Consider the following 16,899-nt stretch of genomic DNA (forward strand, 5'->3'; position numbering starts at 1 on the left):
GATCGGCAAATCTAACAGAGCCCACGTCACAAAGTCACATAACCTGACATCGGCTTTAAAGTTTATCGATCGACTGCAGTTCCGTTTTTATTTCATTACGCTTCGCAGATAAATAAAAGCCTCGTCGTTAGCAGTGCCAGCACAGATTCGTGTTAAGCGTCACAGACTATACTCCTCATCTCGAGAGCAGCCAAAAGAGGACGGACCGCTCTCGTTTCCCACAGTGTCTGTCGCGAGGCACTAGCAACTAACGTCATTCCAAATCTCCCATCATTTCAAGTTCTTTTTTCTTTTTTACTTCCTTGTTTAATATCTCGTATGGCGTTGTTCAGATCCATTCACCAAATCCTGAGCTTGGTCTGTCTATCACAGGGGTAGGCAATGTCGGACCTGGTGAGCCGCAGTGGCTACAGGTTTTCATTCCAACCCAATTGCTTAATTAGAAACCAATCCTTGCAAACCTCAGACCTTACTTAATTTTATGGTTTGCTAGTCTGCAATGTACGGAAGCCGAGAGAGGACGTGCAATATCGTTATTTTTTTAAATTGTTTCCACAAGATAGCGGACTAATTTTATCGAGATCTCGAAAAAACGAATTTTGTTTTCTCGAGATAACGGAATAAAACAAAAGATATTGTTTTCTCGAAATTATGAAATTAGCCAAATCCTGTTTGCAGTGGCAGAAGAGTAGAACTGCGTTGATCAGCGCGTCACGTGTTTGTTCAATCATGGGCTGATGCAGGCTGAAATATGTTTATGCCTTAGTTTAGAAAATAACCAGCAAACCCGCGATTCTGGAAAGAATCACAAATCCAAGAATGGCAATCACTTTCTGTTCCCTCCGATATTTGGAGGGAAGAAAAAGCATGGAGGGTGGGTGCGTCCTGGGATAGTTTTCATTTAATTAAATAAATATATTTGTACTAAAGCGGTTTCTTTTTGGAGCCGTGACGTGTTTCAGAAGCGTGTTGTAGGCGCCTTCATTCATTGTTTATATCCATGCGGTCTCGTTTTTGTTTTTCTATGGCTGTGTAGTTAGCTAGAAGTCGTTTGCTGACGGCGGCGGATTCGCGTGCTGAAGTGACCATGGCGGCGGATCCGGGCATGCTACATTACTAAAGGAAGGTGGTGTGGGCGGTCGCGTTCGGGCGGCGGTGGTAGTGTGTACGGCTTGCTTGTGGCCTATCGCAAATGATAGATAGATAGATAGATACTTTATTAATCCCAATGGGAAATTCACAAGAAATGCAAGAATGGCAATCACTTTCTCCCTTTGGGCAGCGGTTATATTGTGACCTGAAGGTTTTATATGCGGTGGTGTGCTCGTTCGGGCAGCGGTTGTATTGTGACCTGAAGCTTAGTTTACAGGTTGTGTTGTTTGGGCGCCACCTACTGACTCTGGGAAGCCGCTGGGTTTGACTCTGGGGCGCTGTGCGCATGCGCTTCGTTGCGTCCGGCGTCTGGCATCCGTGCATATATTTTTAGTAATATAGATAACGTTAGTGTCCGTCATTTAAGAAGACGGTTATAACAAGGCTTCAGCCATGTAGGCGTCACAATCTAAGCGAGCCTGATGCCAGGAGCAAAGGTTAAGTTTCGTTTATTCGATATCTCTCGTGTGGATTTATTCGATATCTCGATAAAATTATTCCCTTATCTCGAGAAAACAAAGTTCGTTTTCTCGAGATCGCGATAAAATTAGTCTTATCTCGAGGAGACAGTTTAAAAAAAATAACGATATTGCGTAGATTTTTTTTCCTTTGCAAGGATGTCATCCAAATGATTTGAAGCCTAAAACGTTTGATTTTCAGTCTGTCACATTTTCTATTAAGTGTTTTATTAAATCAAACAGTGCAGGATGAACCCACAGAGATGTAAATGGCAACAAGCGAGATGGAGAACTGCTGGCTGCTTGGTCATTTACATCTTATTGCTAATACGGAGCCATTAAAATAGTGAAAGCTATTGAAATAAATAATCAAGGGTGGGGACCCTTAACAAGCGAGACCACTAAAATGAAGCATCAAAATGTCACTTAGGTAAAAAGTGGCTTCATCAGCAATAATTGACTTCTCATTAAGAAACTGGGTTGGAACAAAAACCTGCAGCCACTGCGGACCCTCCATTTATGTTTCTGAATGGACTCCTCCACATGAAGGATCCGGAAAGAACCTTTTATTTATTTAGATCTGTAACAGTGAATAACCATGAATAGATGGTAACAGATTTGTGAAACAGTAAGGACTCTCGCTGCATAAGATACTAATTCTAGGTTTTCTTACTCTGTACATACATTAAAGATTTTTTTTCTACATATTAGGAAGTTTTTCAAAGCACAAGGAACCAACTTCATATGTAAAGACCCCATCCCAGAATGAAATTGTGCTTTGTCAAGCAATGGCTCTATGAGGAACCAATAAAGAACCATAAAATACCATTAAAGAACCAGTGCCCTGGAGAGCACATATACCCTTACACTTTTTAAAATCGTCACTTAATGCCGGGGCTGTCTTACCAGCATTATAGGATCCCAGGGCGAAGCAGTACTTTGTTTTGATAGCAAAACATACGTAGGCATCAGAAACATGGTGGGCCCCTGTGCTCCTGGTGCCCCCGGCCAGTGCCCATTGTGCCCATACATTTTTTTTATTTCTATAGCACATTTTCATACAAATGTCAGTCAGTCAGTCATTTTCCAACCTGCTATATCCTAACACAGGGTCACGGGGGTCTGCTGGAGCCAATCCAGGGTGCCAGGCGGGAACAAATCCCAAGCAGGATGCCAGCCCACCGCAGGGCACACACACACCAAAGCTCAAAGTGCTTTACAAGATGAAGAAAGGAAAGTTTATAAAAAAAATAAATAAGATTAGTCAATACTAAATAACAAAGAATAAAGGATAAAGTAGGGTGGGATGGCTGGGAGGACAGAAGCACAAAAAAAAAATCTGCAGATGTTCCAAGGCCATGGGACCACCCAGCCCCCACTGTTAAGATGGCCCTGCTGAATGCCTGTTGGATGTAAACTGAGTGGCACAGTGGTGGCGCTGCTGGGAGATTTCATCCTCTCTCTGCGGGCTTTTCCGGGGGCTCCAGTTAAATTAGCCCTTGATGTGTGTGAGTGTGTGTGTGTGCACCCTGCGATGGATTGGCTCCCAGTCCAGGGATAGGCAGGTTTAACAAATAAACAAGCAGATGGAAATCATTCCAGTTTGAAGCACTGAGGAGGGTCAGCGCCACATCCTGATGTCTTTTCACACTACATGAAGTAAGAATCTTGGAAATGTCGTGTCTTGTACTGCTATGAGGATACGAGCCTGAGAAGACAAAAATTAAAAGGACAGGTGTGGTTAGTGGCCCGAGGTGACTCTCTGGTCAAACAGATCAGGTCCTAGCCACATGGAAGAACAGGAAATGAGAAAAGGAAGCAGCTGACCAGCGGCACGCCGATCAGTAGTACAGAAAGGTCAACGGCCCCCCTACGCTGACCTACACTGCAGCCCTCAGAACAACAAACCTTTTTATTAAAGTTATCTGCCCAACATCTCAGCAGATACCAGACAACTGTCCTGACTAAATGAACGTTTCTCTATTTGGCTGACACCTTCATCCATTTATGACATTTATGATGTACTTGGCTCCATTTCTTTTTCTAATTGGAGCCCAGGAGAGTCAAGTGAGCTGCTCAGAGTCGCACAGTGGTGTCAGTCCTGGGATTTGAACCCAAAGCCTCAGGGTTTGAAGCCCACAGCCTTAATCCGGTCCTGTTCAGCCAACATACATCGGACCTCCAATACAACTCGGAGTCCTGCCACTGACGACACCGCTATCGTGGGCTGCATCAGGAGTGGGCAGGAGGAGGAGTATAGGAACCTAATCAAGGACTTTGTTAAATGGTTGGACTCAAACCACCTACAACTGAACACCAGCAAAACCTGGGAGCTGGTGGTGGATTTTAGGAGGCCCAGGCCCCTCATGGACCCCGTGATCATCAGAGGTGACTATGTGCAGAGGGTGCAGACCTATAAATACCTGGGAGTGCAGCTGGATGATAAACTGGACTGGAGTGCCAATACTGATGCTCTGTGTAAGAGAGGACAGAGCCGACTATACTTCCTTAGAAGGCTGGCGTCCTTCAACATCTGCAATAAGATGCTGCAGATGTTCTATCAGACGGTTGTGGCGAGCGCCCTCTTCTACGCGGTGGTGTGCTAGGGAGGCAGCATAAAGAAGAGGGACGCCTCACGCCTGGACAAACTGATGAGGAGGGCAGGCTCTATTGTTAGCATGGAGCTGGACAGTTTGACATCTGTGGCAGAGCGACGGGCGCTGAGCAGACTCCTGTCAGTCATGGAGAATCCACTGCCCTGTGATGGGCTGGCACCTTGCCCATAGTTTATTTCCTGTCTTGTGTCCTGTGTTGGCTGGGGTTGGCTCCAGCAGACCTCCATGACCCCATAGTTAGGATATAACAGGTTGGATAATGGATGGATGGCTTGTTAGTGCTTTAACTCTGCTATGTCAGCTCACTCTCATATCCTTGATTTTCTTCCCCTGTCTAAGGATATCATCCAAATGATTTGAAGGCTAAAATGGAGGAGTAATTCTCAGTCATTCATTTTTCTCTCTTAACTTTCCTTCCAAGTATTTAATTAAACCCAACAGTGCATGATATTTACACACAGGTGTAAATGGTAACCAGCTAAATGGAGAAATGCTGGTCTCCTTTGTCATTTGCATGTTATTGCTAATTAGGAGCCATTAAAAATCAAGAATACAGCTGTTTAAGACTAAAATAAGCCATAAGAGTTCAAAATCTTAATGAGAGCTACAACTAAAATGAAGCAGGAGTGTAACTTGAGCAATAAGGGCTTCTTATTAAGCAACTGGGTTGGAGCAAAAACCTGCCGCTATTGCGGCCCTCCAGGACCGTGATTGAGGACCCCTGCACCAACCAGTTGCTTAATGAGGCTCTAATTCTTGTCATTAATTAAACCCGTTCTTTAATTCCATGGCTTGTCGCTGCTCTCGTTTTGCAATAGCAGATATTTCTGAAATTATCGATTATCTGTTTTCTAAGAGCGCTGATAAAATGTTTTGGGGGTCCTGAGCAGATCAGCATTCCTGAGACCCTCATCTTTCTTTATATTCAGATATTGCATGATGGACACCAGTTGTTTTGGCTCATTTTGTATCTCATTATTGTTTGGCGGCTAATTAAGGACAAAGAAACAATTAAGGGGTCTGAGTCTTCAGAAACAAGTCAAATAAAATTAATTCAAAAGAAGTTAATTAGCAGTAAAAACAGGTCACTAATTAAGAAAAGGTTAGAATGAAAACCTGCAGCTACTGCGGCCCTCCAGCACCAGAGTTGGGACCCCCGATCTAGTGTGTTTTATCCAAAATTCTTCTTTATATAGCGCCTTTCACTACTTGTTCAAAACACAGGTAGTGTGGTGCAGTGGTTAAAGCTTTGGTCTTCCAACCCCAGCAGCAAAAACAGGTCACTAATTAAGAAAACTGTTAGAATGAAAACATGCAGCCGTGCTGGTCCTCCAGGACCGGAGTTGGATCCCCTGCTTTACAGGACACTGTGAAAAGGAGACACGCCCTCAAGGAGATGCCGCACTGGCACGGCAGCCGCTGAAGCCCTTCGGTGTGGCGTCTCTTACCGTGTCATAGGCAGAGAGCACCTTGCGCAGCAGTTCAGGTACGTGGCCCTGCGCCTCCATGGCGGGGTACGTCTCGCTCAGGTTGACTGTCACCAGCAGGGCTTTATCGCTGTTGAGGAGCCAGGTGGACACGGCGAGGATGCACTGCTTCATGTTAGCCACGGGGGTCAGTCCGCAGAGCTCTTTGAAGGACACCACGGCATTCTGGAGTAGAGAGGGGACAGAAGAGGACAGAGGTGAGCCCATCACTTGGGGTTCAGTACCAGCAGGAAGAAAAAAGTAAGTCAGCTGGCAAAGCTCAACTGAACTCTATACAAGTACGCCTGGAAAATCATCTCACAGTCCACAGAGACCTCCATAACCTGCCATCTCACTTCAAAGCTACAGGACATTACAAGTTTATTTTACAAGTGTTTTCAGGTTTGTCCAAATACCCACAATGTCCACTTAATCAAAACTCTTCCCACCATATCCGTTACAAAACACACCTGAGCCACCTCAGTTAACCACAAAAAAACCTTCATACTTCACCCAAAAGGGTTTCATGCCGCCATAACTGTTGCATATGCCCCCTCCCATAAGACCACCATGTCACTCATTGTACAATCAACTAAAAAACCCAAACAAATTGAAGCATCGCAGATGAATGAAGAGAATTTGAGAGAGAGAAGGTTGGGTGATGTGGAGATAGTGAATCAGGAAGTGCAACGGATTAGCAAGGAGGAAGTGAGGACAGCGATGAAGATGATGAAGAACAGAGAGGCCATCGGTCCAGATGACATACTTGTGGAGGTGTTTAGGAGAGATGGCAGTGGAGTTTCTAACCTGATTGTTTAATGGAATCTTGAAAAGTGAGAGGATGAGGAGGAGTGGAGAGGAAGTGTAGTGGTGCCGATATTTAAGAATAAGGGGGGTGTGCAGGACTGTAGTAACTACAGGGGGATAAACCTGATGAGCCACTGCATGAAGTTATGGGAAAGAGTAGTGGAAGTTCAGTTAAGAAGTGAGGTGAGGATTAGTGAGCAGCAGGATGGTTTCATGGCAGGAAAGAGCACCACAGATGTGATGTTTGCTCTGAGGATGTTGATGGAGAAGTTTAGAGAAAGACAGGAGGAGTCGCATTGCGTCTTTGTGGACCGGGAGAAAGAATACGAAAGGGGGCCTTGAGAGGAGCTGTGGTATTGTATGAGGAAGTCGGGAGTGGCAGAGAAGTACGTAAGAGTGGCACAGGATATGTAGGAGGGAAGTGTGACCGTCGTGAGGTCTGCGATAGGAGTGATGGAGGTGGGATTACATCAGGGATCGGCTCTGAGCCCTTTCTTATTTGCAATGGTGATGGACAGGTTGACAGACAAGATTAGACAGGAGTCCCCATGGACTGTGGTGTTTGCTGATGACATTGTGATCTGTAGCAATAGTAGGGAGCAGCTTGAGGAGACCCTGGAGAGGTGGAGATCTGCTCTAGAGAGGAGAGGAATGAAGGTCAGTAGGAACAAGACAGAATACATGTGTGTGAATGAGAGGGAGGTCAGGGGAATGGTGAGGAGGCAGGGAGCAGAGTTGGCGAAGGTGGATGAGTTTAAATACTTGGGATCAACAGTACAGAGTAATGGGGATTGTGGAAGAGAAGTGAAGTGAAGAAGAGAGTGCAGGCAGGGTGGAATGGGTGGAGAAGAGTGTCAGGAGTGATTTGTGACAGACGGGTATCAGCAATAGTGAAAGGTAAGGTCTACAGGATGGTAGTGAGACCAGCTATGTTATATGGGTTGGAGACAGTGGCACTGACCAGAAAGCAGGAGACAGAGCTGGAGGTGGCAGAGTTAAAGATGCTAAGATTTGCATTGGGTGTGATGAGGATGGACAGAATTAGAAATGAGGACATTAGAGGGTCAGCTCAGGTGGGACGGTTGGAAGACAAAGTCAGAGAGGTGAGATTGTGTTGGTTTGGACATGAGCAGAGGAGAGATGCTGGGTATATTGGGAGAAGGCTACTAAGGATAGAGCTGCCAGTTAAGAGGAACGGAGGAAGGCCTAAGAGAAGGTTTATGGATGTGGTAAGAGAGGACATGCAGGTGATGGGTGTGACAGAACAAGATACAGAGGACAGGAAGATATGGAACAAGATGATCCACTGTGACGACCACTAACGGGAGCCACCAGAAGAAGATGAAGAAGAAGAAGAAGACGACAATAGGTCACATCATGTATACATTTTTTCGTGTCTAGTATAGCAGCTGAAAGCACAACACATGCAACTACCAGCAGATTGGTGAGCCATCCTGTCCACTGCATTTGGTCAGAGACTTTCATCAACATCACACTTAATGTCATATCCAGTCATAGACCGAGGAAAGCCCTGAATGTCTTCTCCTGTCATGTCCACACACACCTAGCAGACTTTGCATCTGGAAGTGACATCTGCTCGTGTGGTGTGGCGGTCATATACCTTCCATTTCCAAACAGAATAAAAAAACAAATTCTTCTGTGGGGAGGAAAGGAGAGGATGGTGACAGGAATAACGCCATCACCCTGGGATGGGCTGTAAGCCACTCTCTGACCTGGCAGGAATGACAAAAGGCCATGTTGTCCCATACAGATTAGTAAATTTTGCCTCTCTTGTTCTCTTTCTTTTGGAAGCTTTTCATACAGTTGATCAAGAGAAGCAATAAGGTGTCCCACGTGGTACGGGCCAATGGCGGGCTCATGCGGCTGCAGTCCATCACAAGACCAGTCTGAAAAACCAAAGGTGCCAGAGTGGATCTTCAGAGCGATGCCATAGGAGAACCATTTCAGGTCCCCAAAAGAACCATCTAAATGAAGGTTCCAGAAAGAGCCCTTATTGATTTAGACCTGTAACAGGCTCTACAAATATCCACAAACGGGTGAGATCAGATTTATAAAGTGTCACTGGCTCACTGAAGGACCTCTTACGGCATACAATCCCACCGGCCGAGTCCAGCTTTTCTTCATCTTCTAGTATCTTCGTAGGTCGCCCAAACCCCACTATACTTATGGTTGAAGCCCCCTAAAACAGATTGAGAACAGGAATGTTCAGCTAAGAGCTTACACAGAAGCATCAAACACCCCAGCCCTTCACGACTTACACTTGTCACACATGTGCAGTTAGGAGGCAGTGTATGGGCTCAAATAAGTTCATGTTCCTACCAGACCAGGGGTTGGCGCTGTCCTCTAACTCTTTCTCCTCTTCTCATTACCAAACAACCAATGAACCTTCAACTTAACACCACTTCCAACTCCCATAAGAAAACCTAGCACTACTTCCTGTTCCGGTCCCAAGAACCCACCAACTTCTGATGTCATATCAGGTCCCAAGATGCTACTCTACTATTACATCACTTCCTGTTTTGTGATTATATATGTCGGCCATTTTGTCAAACTCTTCAGTTCTGCTCTGGACACCTGTCTGTAAAGACGTATTTCATAACCAGCAGTTTTCAAGTACGTGGGGTGGGTTCCCCAACTCTTTCACGTTGTTTTGTGTCTTTTCTCACACACTAAATGCTCAAAGGTTTGGGGACCCCTGACCATCACACATCTATGAACTTCTTAGATATTCCATTTCAAAGCCACGGACATCAATATGGAGTTGCGAAAACACACACACACACCCCACACTTTACGGCTCTAATAACCTCCACTCTTCTCTTTCTGCAAGAGTGTTGGAGTGAGTCTCTTGGAGTTTGTGTCCATTCAGCCAAAAGGACATTTGGGAGGTCAGGTGCTGATGTTGGATGAGCAGGTCTGGTTCACAATCGGCGTTCCGATTCAACTCAAGAGGGTTGAGGTCAGGATGACTCTGTGCACTTCCTCCATGTCTTTATGGGCCTGGTTTGGTGCACAGCGGCACAGTCATGCTGGACCACAAAAAGGGTCTTCATAGACTGGGGCCACAAAGTTGGAAGTGCACAATTGTCTAAAAGGTCCAAGGGTCTGAGTCCTGGCCTTGCCATTATCCCTCCTCCTCCTCCTCTTCCTCACTGTAGGCTCTACATGCCCAGTAGTTTTTGTTCTCCTGGTTTCCAGCAAACCCGGATTATTCTTCCATCAGACTGCCTGATAGTGAGGTGTGGTTCATCACTCCACATCTCCAATCCTCCAGAACACTTTACACCAGATTTGAGCAACGCTGGTCCCGGAGGGCCGCAATGGATGCAGGTTTTTCATCCAAACCCTCACGTCTTGATTGTGTCTTAACGCTGCCATGTCAGCTCATTCTCAGATCACAGGTTTGTTTTCTTTCCCAAGGATGCCATTCAAATGAACCGAAGCCTACAAACGCAGGAGTCATTTCCAGTCCATCACTTTTTTCTCTCCAGTTTTCTTTCAAAATAATTGATCGTACCAGCATGTTGGAAAGGGGGGTGTGTGGCGCTCCCCATATCTCTGCAAAAGGACAAAGGTCCAAGTCTTTACAGTCCTGGTGCTTGCTGTCTTGCTAGGTGGCTATGTGGACACGGATGCCATCTAGAGGCGTGAGATGAAGATTGGACTCCTGGTGTCTCTTTGGAGAGTCTCTTGGGTACCCCTGGTTTGACTTTGTGTCAAACAACTCACAGGGCTGTCTTAAGAGCATTAGAGCACCCCCCCCCCCTTTGGAAAAGTAACGTGCTGGAGCCCCTGTTTTGATAGTAAAACAGGAACAAACATAGGCATCAGAAACATTGTGGGTTTTGCTTATTGTTGTCTTATTAAAAAGCCCTAAGCAATTCTCCTTTAGCTAAGCTCTCCTTCTCAGGGGTGGGGATTGATTTGTCTTCAATTTTGTTTGGTTATAAATTGATCTGTTTGTATGGAATGATTACAATAAAAATTAATAAAAAATATATACAGTGGTGTGAAAAACTATTTGCCCCCTTCCTGATTTCTTATTCTTTTGCATGTTTGTCACACAAAATGTTTCTGATCATCAAACACATTTAACCATTAGTCAAATATAACACAAGTAAACACAAAATGCAGTTTGTAAATGGTGGTTTTTATTATTTAGGGAGAAAAAAAAATCCAAACCTACATTGCCCTGTGTGAAAAAGTAATTGCCCCCTGAACCTAATAACTGGTTGGGCCACCCTTAGCAGCAATAACTGTAATCAAGCGTTTGCGATAACTTGCAATGAGTCTTTTACAGCGCTCTGGAGGAATTTTGGCCCACTCATCTTTGCAAAATTGTTGTAATTCAGCTTTATTTGAGGGTTTTCTAGCATGAACCGCCTTTTTAAGGTCATGCCATAGCATCTCAATTGGATTCAGGTCAGGACTTTGACTAGGCCACTCCAAAGTCTTCATTTTGTTTTTCTTCAGTCATTCAGAGGTGGATTTGCTGGTGTGTTTTGGGTCATTGTCCTGTTGCAGCACCCAAGATCGCTTCAGCTTGGGTTGACGAACAGATGGCCGGACATTCTCCTTCAGGATTTTTTGGTAGACAGTAGAATTCATGGTTCCATCTATCACAGCAAGCCTTCCAGGTCCTGAAGCAGCAAAACAACCCCAGACCATCACACTACCACCACCATATTTTACTGTTGGTATGATGTTCTTTTTCTGAAATGCTGTGTTCCTTTTACGCCAGATGTAACGGGACATTTGCCTTCCAAAAAGTTCAACTTTTGTCTCATCAGTCCACAAGGTATTTTCCCAAAAGTCTTGGCAATCATTGAGATGTTTCTTAGCAAAATTGAGACGAGCCCTAATGTTCTTTTTGATTAACAGTGGTTTGCGTCTTGGAAATCTGCCATGCAGGCCGTTTTTGCCCAGTCTCTTTCTTATGGTGGAGTCGTGAACACTGACCTTAATTGAGGCAAGTGAGGCCTGCAGTTCTTTAGACGTTGTCCTGGGGTCTTTTGTGACCTCTCGGATGAGTCGTCTCTGCGCTCTTGGGGTAATTTTGGGAAGGTTCACCACTGTTCCATGTTTTTGCCATTTGTGGATAATGGTTCTCACTGTGGTTCGCTGGAGTCCCAAAGCTTTAGAAATGGCTTTATAACCTTTACCAGACTGATAGATCTCAATTACTTCTGTTCTCATTTGTTCCTGAATTTCTTTGGATCTTGGCATGATGTCTAGCTTTTGAGGTGCTTTTGGTCTACTTCTCTGTGTCAGGCAGCTCCTATTTAAGTGATTTCTTGATTGAAACAGGTGTGGCAGTAATCAGGCCTGGGGGTGGCTACGGAAATTGAACTCAGGTGTGATACACCACAGTTAGGTTATTTTTTAACAAGGGGGCAATTACTTTTTCACACAGGGCCATGTAGGTTTGGATTTTTTTTCTCCCTAAATAATAAAAACCATCATTTAAAAACTGCATTTTGTGTTTACTTGTGTTATATTTGACTAATGGTTAAATGTGTTTGATGATCAGAAACATTTTGTGTGACAAACATGCAAAAGAATAAGAAATCAGGAAGGGGGCAAATAGTTTTTCACACCACTGTATACAGAAACATTGTGGGCCCCCCCAGCCAGTGCCAATTGTGCCCATATGTTAAGACGGCCCAGTGAGCAGTTGCTCATAGAGTCCCGAATGAGGCACATGACCTGCATTGTGAACAGATTGTGTCAGATACAACACTACAGCCATGTGGTACGATTACCCGAGGGTGATCCGGCTCACAGGACTGAGACAATGCTGAGAGCCCGAGCAGCTGGACCAGGCCAAGAGGACACCTACATAACACCAGATAGATGGTCATTTCTGGAAGTTGGGAATGGGCCGTAAGTGTCTGCCCCTGTTGCCAACCGGGACCCTGAGCTGTTAAGTCGTGTGGTTGGTGCAGCAACACTCTATGTTCCTCAGTCCGACCTGAGAAAGAATGGAAACAGGTGAGATGGAGAACTGCTGGCTCTCTTGTCTTCTGCATCTTAGTGCTAACCAGCAAACCTGCGATTCTCGAAAGAATCGCAAATCCAAGAATGGCAATCACTTTCTGTTTCCTCTGATATATGGAGGGAAGAAAAATCATGGAGGGTGGGTGCGTCCTGGGAAAGTTTTTATTTAATTAAATAAATATATTTGTACTAAAGCTGTTTCTTTTTGGAGCCGTGACTCCTTTGGTTCTGGTGTTTCAGAAGCCTTCGTTCATTGTTTTTATCCATGCGGTCTTGTTTTTGTTTTTCTATGGCTGTGTTGTTAGCTAGAAGTCGTTTGCTGGCGGCGGCGGATTCGCGTGCTGAAGTGACCATGGCGGCGGATCCGGGCTTGGAGGGCTACATTACTAAACGAAGGTGGTATATGCGGTGGTGTGCGTGGTCGCGTTCGGGCGGCGGATGTACTGTGTGCGGCTTGCTTGTGGCCTCTGGCATCTGTGCATATATACAACCTGGTGTGCACGCTTTACCTCAGGTTTAGTTTACAGGTTGTGTTGTGTTGTTTGGGCGCCATCTACTGACTCTGAGAAGCCGCTGGGTTTGACTCTGGGGCGCTGAGGTGCTGCGCGCGTGCGCCTTCGGTGCGTCTGGCATCCGTGCATATATACAACCTTCGTTTAGTAATATAGATAAGGATCCATTATAAAGAGAGAGCATGCAGCTGCTTATGACTAAAATAAGGAATTAAGGGTGGGAAATCTTAACAAGCCAGACCACTAAAATGCAGCAGAAAAATGTTGCTTGACCAATCAGCGCTTCAACAGCTGTCATTAACTGCACTGGAACAAAAACTCTGCAGCCCTCCAGGACGGACGTTGCTTAACCCCACTTTACACCACTCCAGCTGACGCTTGGCATTGCGCACGGTGATCTTGGCTGTGGACCAGAGACGTGCGGTCAGGTGAGGCGTCATCATGAAAAGTAAAAAAAAAATAATAATGATAACATAAAATAAATGTGTCCACTGGTCTGTGCTATAAATTTGTTTTCTGTATGATTCCAACAATTTTGATCATTTTATAGTCAAAATTGCTGAACTGGCGTATTTCCTGCTCAGAGAGAAAGTGAGGTGCGCCTCCCCTCACCTCGGACTGCGCTCTCCTCACACACGGGATTGATGTATGTGAGTGGCGCGCGCCTGTCACTGTCTCTCTGTATGTCGCCAATATAAGGTGTGCAGACACGTTTATTATACACCCTGACTTTCTAATATCTTTAATGAATGTGTGTGACATATTTAGTCTTGCTGATCAGACATAAAACCGCAGTGAAAAGGCACAGGGTGAGGCAGACAGTAGCGTGCCGCCCTGAAGGTGGCGCATGTGAGCTCAACAGGTGCTCGTGGCTGCTGCTCTTCTACACAGACGCTTGGCGCCGATAAGTTAGTGATATCAGAAAGTCAAGTGCACTGCAGCAGTCCATTTATTTTTATTTTTTGTTCCAACTGAATGGCAAAATGGAAGATTACATATCCAAGCTTAAAAATTTCTCGAAACGTGACTCTCAGTCTAAACAGGAGGTGATAAATGATGGAAGACCAACACCGGAGCTAAAAGGTTTGCTTCAAACTATTCTTTTGTTATTCTTGTTATCCTTTTGTTGAACAGTCCGCATTAAATTTGATTACAACATCTGAATTAAAAGCTTTTCAAAATAAATAAATATTTCGATTAAGGTCAAAATTGAAATCCGTTTTTATGTACTTTCATTTGTATTGAATGAGTATGAATTGTGGAATTGCAACAGTAAACTGAGAACACATGGAGGGTGAGGAGCAAATGCGCTCTCTCCTGCCGCTATAAATGTGACGTTCTTTCTTATCCAAATGTGTATACCTCACCTCTGTGTGTAACGAATGCTGATGAGATATGAAACTTAACCAGTAGTCAGTGTGCATGCTAGCTGCCATTTGAATAGTGAATACGCGACTATTTAGGGTTCATATATTTGCATATCTGACTTTGAAGGAGTTGGTGCCTCACCAGCCATAAACCGCACCGCAAGTCACTGCCATAGAGATGCCCGTTTCATGAATCCCCAGGTTCACAATTCGTCTGCTGATGCTGCTTCCAGAACTCGTGTCATGAGTGATGCCACAGAATGGAGTCCTTTGTTACGCGCTTCAGCACTTGGCGGCCCCACTCTGTGAGTTTTCATGTTCTTCCACTTGACGGCTGAGCTGCTGTTGCTCCTCGACGCTTCACAATAATGGCACTTACAGGTGACCAGGGCAGATCAATTGGAGCAGAAATTTCATGGCAAATGGGGTATAGTATGGCAGTAGACTTCCAATACAACTCGGAGTCCTGCCACATGCAAAAGTTCGCTGACGACACTGCTGGGCTGCATCAGGAGTGGGCAGGAGGAGGAGTATAGGAACCTAATCAAGGACTTTGTTAAATAGTGCAACTCAAACCACCTACACCTGAACACCAGCAAAACCAAGGAGCTGATGGTGGATTTTAGGAGGGCCAGACCCCTCATGGACCCCGTGATCATCAGAGGTGACTGTGTGCAGAGGGTGCAGACCTACAAATACCTGGGAGTGCAGCTGGATGATAAACTGGAGTGGACTGCCAATACTGATGCTCTGTGTAAGAGAGGACAGAGCCGACTATACTTCCTTAGAAGGCTGGCGTCCTTCAACATCTGCAATAAGATGCTGCAGATGTTCTATCAGACGGTTGTGGCGAGTGCCCTCTTCTACGCGGTGGTGTGCTGGGGAGGCAACATAAAGAAGAGGGACGCCTCACGCCTGGACAAACTGGTGAAGAAGGCAAACTCTATTGTTGGCATGGAGCTGGACAGTCTGACATCTGTGGCAGAGCGATGGGCGCTGAGCAGACTCCTGTCAATCATGGAGAATCCACTGCATCCACTGAACAGGATCATCTCCAGACAGAGGAGCAGCTTCAGCGACAGACTGCTGTCACCGTCCTGCTCCACTGACAGACTGAGGAGATCGTTCCTCCCCCACACCCGGGGGGGTAAACGTTAACATTATATTAAGTTATTGTCTGTTATACCTGCATTATTATCACTCTTTAATTTAATATTGTTATTATCAGTATGCTGCTGCTGGAGTATGGGAATTTCCCCTTGAGATTATAAAGTATCTATCTATCTATCTATCTATCTTATAGTGCCTTTCATATCTATCTATCTATCAATCATTATATAGTGCCATTCACATATCTACTGCGGTGGGTTGGCACCCTGCCCGGGATTGGTTCCTGCCTTGTGCCCTGTGTTGGCTGGGATTGCCTCCAGCGGACCCCCGTGACCCTGTGTTCGGATTCAGCGGGTTGGAAAATGGATGGATGGATTCACATCTATCTATCTATCTATCTATCTATCTATTATATAGTGCCATTCACATATCTATGTATCATTATATAGTGCCATTCACATATCTATCTATCTATCAAACATTATATAGTGCCATTCACATATCTGTCTATCTGTCTATCTATCTATCAATCATTATATAGTGCCATTCACATATCTATCTATCAATCATTATATAGTGCCATTCACATATCTATCTATCTTTCTATCTATCTATCTATCAATCATTATATAGTGCCATTCACATATCTATCTATCTATCTATCTATCTATCTATCTATCTATCTATCTATCTATCTATCAGTGCCACGTTTAATGTCACCGAGCTTTCCAGGGCGACGTGTTCTACCACCAGTCGAGATGGCACAGCCATGTGCTGATTGAGCAATGAAGCCCCTGAGCTCAGTCATTTGGAGGGGCGTACACAGACGTTTGGCCGTCGAGTGTCCCTTCTCACACTGCACTTGTCTCTTTCTCTCTCCGTCTCGGTGTCTAAGAAGATCCTCAGTTAGAAAGCCCTGACTGGACTGGTGCAGAGTCCTGTTGTCTGTGTTGTCAGGCCTGCTTGTGCTCCCTGCAGTGGTTGATGCTAAAATGGACGCGCCTGTCAACATCCCCTAAAAACATCTCTATAGGATGAGAAAGGAAAAAAAAAGAGGGCGCCCCACCACATAGCCCCCCATCAGTCGCCAGAAGGCCAAAACCAAAGGTCATGTACAAGCCAGCGCCTCTCTGCTAGCCGGGCGTTGGGATTGAGTTATCAAATGAGGAGTGCAGGGGGTCTTTTCTGTATGCCGCAATCCGACTTCTACTGCAGACCTGAGAACAAAATCAATACTGGCTCCTTGATGCAGTTTTTCATTTCATTAGTTTCCACAGAGGCCTGGTCACAAACATGCCGTCCACATGCCATCCATTAGCAGGTCAATTAAAATCATAACCCCCCCCACCCCCCCCCCCCCCCCCTTTTAATATACACATATTTATCTTGTTACA

At 45.2% G+C, this 16,899-nt stretch overlaps 1 protein-coding gene across 1 annotated transcript in view; it reads right to left on the reverse strand.

The window, feature by feature from the left end:
- plcl5 (phospholipase C like 5) overlaps positions 1-16,899 on the reverse strand; it is a 141,882-nt gene that overhangs the window by 54,411 nt on the left and 70,572 nt on the right. The window contains exon 3 of the mRNA XM_051918831.1: positions 5,674-5,877. Within this exon, the coding sequence (XP_051774791.1) occupies positions 5,674-5,877 (204 nt within the window). The remainder of the gene's footprint in view (positions 1-5,673; positions 5,878-16,899) is intronic.

The sequence above is a fragment of the Erpetoichthys calabaricus genome, chromosome 14, assembly GCF_900747795.2.
Source record: "Erpetoichthys calabaricus chromosome 14, fErpCal1.3, whole genome shotgun sequence".
Classification (NCBI taxonomy): domain Eukaryota; kingdom Metazoa; phylum Chordata; class Cladistia; order Polypteriformes; family Polypteridae; genus Erpetoichthys; species Erpetoichthys calabaricus.